This window comes from Trachymyrmex cornetzi, unplaced genomic scaffold (assembly GCF_001594075.2).
Source record: "Trachymyrmex cornetzi isolate Tcor2-1 unplaced genomic scaffold, Tcor1.1 scaffold1713, whole genome shotgun sequence".
In the NCBI taxonomy this organism is placed as follows: domain Eukaryota; kingdom Metazoa; phylum Arthropoda; class Insecta; order Hymenoptera; family Formicidae; genus Trachymyrmex; species Trachymyrmex cornetzi.
In genome coordinates, this window is record NW_017296325.1 from 23800 (window position 1) to 30746 (window position 6947).

The 6947-nt window shown below is 42.7% G+C and overlaps 1 protein-coding gene across 1 annotated transcript; it reads right to left on the reverse strand.

The window, feature by feature from the left end:
- Nucleotides 1–2480: 2480 nt before the first annotated feature.
- Nucleotides 2481–5381, reverse strand: LOC108759166 (uncharacterized). The gene is made up of 2 exons (XM_018504479.1): nucleotides 4112–5381; nucleotides 2481–3865 (listed from the first exon to the last, which is right to left on the reverse strand). The coding sequence occupies exons 1-2, from the start codon at nucleotides 5379–5381 to the stop codon at nucleotides 2481–2483; spliced, it is 2655 nt and encodes an 884-aa protein (XP_018359981.1).
- Nucleotides 5382–6947: the final 1566 nt, after the last annotated feature.

Consider the following 6947-nt stretch of genomic DNA (forward strand, 5'->3'; position numbering starts at 1 on the left):
TAAATATAAAAATACAAAAAAAACATCAATAAAGTTATCCGTGGAAGATGAGGGTAGTTTTTTAAAAAAGTATCAACATCTCAAAAACTATGTGTGTTTTTAATTCCAAAAAAATCAAGCTTATTCCAGGCAAAAAAGGTATACTTCCACAAAATTTCATGTAAATTAAATTATTTTTACGTGAGAAAAAAATTAAAAACTGAAAAATCAGTTTTTCGCCATTTTCTCGAAAAATTTGAGGTTATGTAAGATTTCATTTTATTTGTAGTTCGTGTTTGATTTTTTGATTTAGATTTTAGTACCCGTTAGTTTAAGAACGGGTTTTATGATCAGGATGTCACCGTGTGATACGGTATGGTGAAGGTTTCGAATAAACAGTCACGTTATTTGAAATTCAACTGACTTTATTTTCTAACACAACCTTACACTGCGTGACTTATAAATCAAGCGAAGTTTAAATACAATGACGGAACGGTAAGCACATCTCCGAAGAGACTCGAGACTATTCTAACGAATCGGTAAGCGTAACGTATTCCAGCGGAACGTACTTCGATAACGTGTCGGTCGTACTTGTATTTCGCTATAGCGATTTCCGTTACTCGTGCTCCGAAGATCGTGCTCCGGCTTTTTGTTTCAGGCGCACGGTCGCGAGCGCCGCTAGCGTGATAGTGCAAAGAGCGTCAGCTGGCGAGAGGTCGCCAGCTATCAGGAGCATGTGCGAAAAACCATAGACATAATATATATATTATACCTTATGTCTTACAGTTCGGCCATGTTGACAAAGCATTCGTCCTCGAATGATTTTTTTTTTTCGCAGCTTAGAATAATTTATTGCTGGTACGCTAAGTATAAATTCTTACAACCTAATAATTTTATTGAACATGTATGTGAAACTAGATTCTATAATCGCTTAAATGCTAAGAGTATACTTAATTAAAACGTGATACTTTTATTTTACCATTTACAACAGATACAGAGATATATAATAAAACTTATCATTCATTGTGTGATTACGTCCGATCCAATTATTGGTCGAATCCAGGGTTTTATTTTATCAGAAGATAGAATTGATTTGTACGGTCGTTGGGTTCTATTGAATCCCGGCACATCCGTTACGACGTAACGATTGTTTTTAAGTACATCGTCAATCATGTACGGCCCTTTATAAGGAGGGTTGAGTTTGGCGCTTTCTCCTGGTTTCGATTGAAGTTTGCGAATCATTACATAGTCACCTTTGTTATATTTAGTAGGAGCGATATGTCTTTTGTCATAATATTGTTTGTTATATTCCCATAGCTGTTGCGTCGCTTCGGCTGCTATATTTCTATCGACGTCGCGTTGCTTTTGCACATCTAAGTCTATACCCGCTAAGTCGTTCACAAGATCTACAAGCGATTTATCGGAGTGATTGCGCCGATCATAACCGAAAAATATTTTAGAAGGCGAGTTTTTAATGCTCGAATGGAAAGTATTATTCAAGACATATTGCACCTTGGTTAATGATTTTTTCCAATCCGAAGCTGATTCTACGATTTTTTTGAGTGTCGATTTTACGAAGCGGTTCACTCTCTCCACCATTCCGTTAGCCCATGGAGACGCTACTGCAATTAGCCGGTGCTTAACGGAATAGCGTTCGACAAACGATTTGAATTCTGAAGATGTGAATGCAGTTCCGCGATCGGAAATTATTTCCTGCGGCGAGCCAAAAATGTCAAAGAGAATTTTCAAGCCTTGTTTCACTTCTTTAGCACTAGTAGTCTTCGTGGGGAAAAGCCACGTAAATCTTGTAAATGAATCGATTACTATGAAAATGTGACGATAGCCATCGTCAGTCTGCTGGAGCGGACCGAAATGATCGATATGCAGAGATGTGAATGGTTCCTTAGACATAGGCTCTATTTGTAATTCACCTTCCTTCGAATGTGACGAAAAGTTGGACATTATACAAGTCAGACAGTTGTCGACAACCTTTCGTCGCATTCCTGGGAACCAATAGGTATTCGCTATACCTTTGATCGTTTTCTCGATGCCACAGTGGGCCATTTCATCATGGTATACGCGTATTATGTTCGTGATCATTGCCTCTGGTATTACAAATCTAGGGCAGTCTGCGTCCTTTCGATAGAGCAGGCCGTCGATTAACTCAAATTTTTTATTATCAGTGAACTCCAATTCGTTGGCAATCGATTGCAAGTGCGTATCTTTTAACTGCCTGAATTCGAGCTCACGTTCGAGGGGAAGGGCGTCTACGTAAAGTACCGCGCGGCTTAACGCATCGGCGTGTGCCATTCGCTCGCCAGCTCGATGTTTCACATCGAACGTGTAATTTTGTAATGCAAGTGTTCAACGTGCGATTCGTGGGTTCAAGTTGGCTTTTGTTACTGCGTATACTAGCGCGTTACAGTCCGTTATTACTGTAAAATTCAGACCGTATAAATAAATGTGAAAACGTTCAATAGAGCGCACTATAGCTAGCATTTCTAGCTCGAAACTGTGATACCGTTTCTCCGACTCGTTGGTAGGCTGACTGAAATATGCCACCGGCTTCCAGTCTCCGGATGACTGCTTTTGTAGTAAAATTCCACCCAGCCCTCTGACACTGGCATCGTGTGCAGTTGCGTTTCCGCACTCGGATTATATAAAGCCAAGACAGGGGAGGAAATTAACTCTCTTTTAATCGACTCGAACGCGTTAATACAATTATCGGAGAAATCAAAAACAGATGATTTACGTAATAGTTCTCTAAGCGGTTTAGTTTTACTAGAGAAGTCCCTGATGAATTTACGGAAATAATTAGCCAGTCCCAGGAATCGCTGGATTTTCAGAACACTACGCGGGCGCGGAAATTGCCCGATCGCCTCGGTGTGTCGTGGACTAATCGTGATTGCGTTGTGTGAAATCGTATATCCTAAATATTCGACCTTATGCCGAAGAAATTTACATTTATCTAGATTGAGCTCGAAGCTGTACGCTTTCAAGGTGAGCAAACCATGTTTCAAAATATTTAAGTTTGCCTCAACCGTCTCGGTCGCGATCATTATGTCGTCTATGTATATTATTACTCTATTGTCCTCGATAAGCGGTTGAAAAATATTTATCAACCTCTTTTGAAATTCAGCAGGACTTTCACAAAAACCAAACGGAAGACGGTTATATTCGAACTGCCCGTCAGGCGTAGCAAATGAAAAATATTGCGTGCTTTGCTCATCGACCTTGATTTGGTGGAAACCATCTCGTAAATCGAGAAGGGTGAAAACACGCTTATTTCCAAGAAGAGCTATGCAGTCTTCTGTTATCGGAAAAGGATACTTCTGTTTAATAACGCGTTGATTAAGAGAACGTAAATCCACGCATAGGCGCATACGGCCGTCTTTCTTTCGTACCGGTACGACGCGTGCACAATACAGCGAGTTACTCTTTTTAATAATGCCTCTTGCCAGGAGGTCATTGGTGATCTCTCGTATCTGTAATTTTTCCTGGTATGCGAATCGTCGCGGAGCGTACGCGAAAACCGACGCATCCTTTAATTTAACCGTGACTTTATAATCGTCGTCAATTCGATCGACGTGCTTGTTATAGATTTCCATTAATAAACTAGTCAGCTGAGCTGTAACCTCTTTATTAAAATGAGTGACAATTTCGCTATATCGATTTGAGTTGTCGTTAATCTCGGCACAGGCGAGAATCTGTTGCAATGACTTTGGGAACGCGCGCGGAGGCGCGACAGCGCCGTCAGCGGTTTTTCCAACCGGGCGATATACTACTGTCAAGCCGTGTTTTTCTAGGAAATCGCGGCCTAGTATAAGATCCGTGGCAAGATTATCTTCGGCTAACACGTGCAGATTAACCTCTAATTCGACGTCATCTATTTGTTTCAATGCGATTGTCGTTACAATCGACCCGTGTATTAACACCGGTAAGTTATTTACTGCTTTATATTCTACTTTTGGCGGGAGTTACATATCAAAATTGTCCGTAAAAATTTTACAAAACACTGACGGTTTAACAAAAGATATGGGACTACTCGTGTCTAACAACGCGGACATTTTACAAATAACCTTATTAAAGGCCGTAACCTCCAACGCGAGGTCGTTAATGTATAAATTCTTACTTTTAGGCTGGACGTGTGCTATCGTTTGGTCATCCCTCACTGTCTCGACAGCGGAGACGGTGGTTGTCGACGACGTGGTGGACGGTGTTGTAGGCGAAGCCTTGGCTGTCGTCTGAAGCCGTTCTTGACGTCGTCGCTTATAGCAATTTTCGAACGTGTGTCCCGGGATCCTGCAGAACCCGCACGTGTTCGGCTTGTCCTTCTGAGATGTCGATACTGGATGAGCTGGTTTGCCACCTCTTCTGTAAGTGGGCTTTTTTACCTTTGCGGCCTTTGAATCCGTTGTGAGCCGCTTTTCCGGTTCTAATGTGACCGATGTAATTTTGTGCATCGAGTCTAAGAATGAGTCGACAGATTTCAGGTCGAGTGCAGCCGCTGTCTCTCGTAGGGACCGACTGTTGATTCCACTGATCAGCAAATGAATGATACTATATGGAGATAGGTTGAGATCGTGCATCAATGTCAGTTTGTCCATTGCATATTCGAGGAAAGTTTCCTTGAAGCTGTTCCATTTTCGAACCTCAATTTTCTGCATGGCTACATGGTACAGGATTTTGCGAGTAAATCTCTTCAAGATCGCTTCCTTGAAGCCTGACCATGATTCGAGCATGGATCCTGAACCAATGTCATACCATCTCTTCGCCAGTTTAGTTAACCTGCTGGATGCAGCGAGCAAGGTAACATCTGATTGAACATCATGGATGCGGGCCACTTGTTCCACCCTTTGTACCCATAATTGTACATTTTCGGAATCCGATCCTCCAAATGTGGGGATCTGCGTCGCCAATAGCGTGACTGCGTGAGCCGACGTTATCGTACCTAATGTAGTACGTTGAGAGGACGGGGGTATTCCTCGTCCATCGGGCGATACCGCCTCTTGCATAGGTTGCATCGGTTGACCCTCCGATGACTCGTTAGCTAGAGTGCCATGGTGATTCGAGAGTAACTCGAGCATCTTGGACAAAAGCTCCTGCTGTCGCTTCTGGCCTTCCAGAATGTCCTGATGCATAGGATTAACGACTGTAGCAATCAACGACGCTACGTCCGAAGAGACTTGCCAGGTCTGTATGGTAGTTACTCCAGAGGACTGCTGCTTAGCCGATGATGGTCCTGGTAATGTCCCATTACTTGGGGAACCCGTGATGATCCCTTGCGTCGCCTGAGGCTTTCGCTCCAGGTACGTCATGATAGAATCAATCAACTTTTTGGAATCCTCGCACAGAGGCAGGTTATACCCCTGAGCTACTACTTGAAGTTGATCGATCGTCATCTTGTCTAATTGTGATCTATTCATGATTATCAGAGTAATCTTTGCAGGCAATTCACAACTTTTTCTGTTTCCCGCAGATCCTCTTCTTCGAAGAAATACGAAGTTCTCCTTTATTGTTTTTTGAAGTCGCGGCCGCGGATGACGCGACCGAAAACGCGGTTGTCGCGAACACGACGAGTACGCGTGCCAACAACACAAATGACCTGAAAGGCCGTAGCACCTAACGGCCAACTTAAACGTGGCAATTCTCGATCCTCAGGAGAGGCGTCGACTAAATTTTTTTTTACTCCACGTTTATGGGAATTGCATAAGTTATCCCTAAATCTCTTAATCCACTTTTGTGGGCGGTACGTGAGCTGAATTCCACTTCTGAGAAATTAATTGTAAGATTTTATTTTATTTGTAGTTCGTGTTTGATTTTTTGATTTAGATTTTAGTACCCGTTAGTTTAAGAGCGGGTTTTATAATCAGGATGTCACCGTGTGATACGGTATGGTGAAGGTTTCGAATAAACAGTCAGGTTATTTGAAATTCAACGATCACTGACTTTATTTTCTAACACAACCTTACACTGCGAGACTTATAAATCAAGCGAAGTTTAAATACAATGACGGAACGGTAAGCACATCTCCGAAGAGACTCGAGACTATTCTAACGAATCGGTAAGCGTAACGTATTCCAGCGGAACGTACTTCGATAACGTGTCGGTCGTACTTGTATTTCGCTATAGCGATTTCCGTTACTCGTGCTCCGAAGATCGTGCTCCGGCTTTTTGTTTCAGGCGCACGGTCGCGAGCGCCGCTAGCGTGATAGTGCAAAGAGCGTCAGCTGGCGAGAGGTCGCCAGCTATCAGGAGCATGTGCGAAAAGCCATAGACATAATATATATATAATACCTTATGTCTTACAGTTATGTTGAAAAATGTCAAATACAAAAGTTTTAGATTTTTTTATTATCTATAACTTTTGTATTGAACATTTTCCACTAGGAGGTCACCCTTCGCCGCAAGTCGAGAAAAACCGATTTCACCCCTAAACAGCACCCCCATTTCACATTATCTCGTGTTTAAACATTTTTTTTCGTTTTGTTACATCCTTAACTTCATTTGCCAGCCGGTCGTTGCCTGTTATTAATTTTTTTTTGTAGCATTTAAAATACGCTTTGGCACCAGCCTATCTACGTGTATGCCGCTTTTTATATTTAATTCACATAATTTCAATATTCCGTAGACACACTTATTCATTCATCCCTTAACAATTCGCTTGGAGCAGAGCCCTCGTTCGCTATCGAGCTCGGTTCATTGTTTCCCGTCGCTCGGAACGGTCCCGCTCGTGCTCCAACCTTCGGAGGTTAGCCCCATTCACTTTCGCGCTTGAAACGGTCTACTAATCCCTACTAATCCTCTTAATCTGAACATTTGGAGGTGAGCCCCCGTTCGCTATTGCGCTCGATTCTCTTCGACCCGTTGCTCGGAACGATCCCGCTCAAAACTCCAACCCCCGGAGGCAGGGATGCCAGACCAGTGACGGTTTACGACATCGAGACTAACGCCATCAGGTGGCGGGC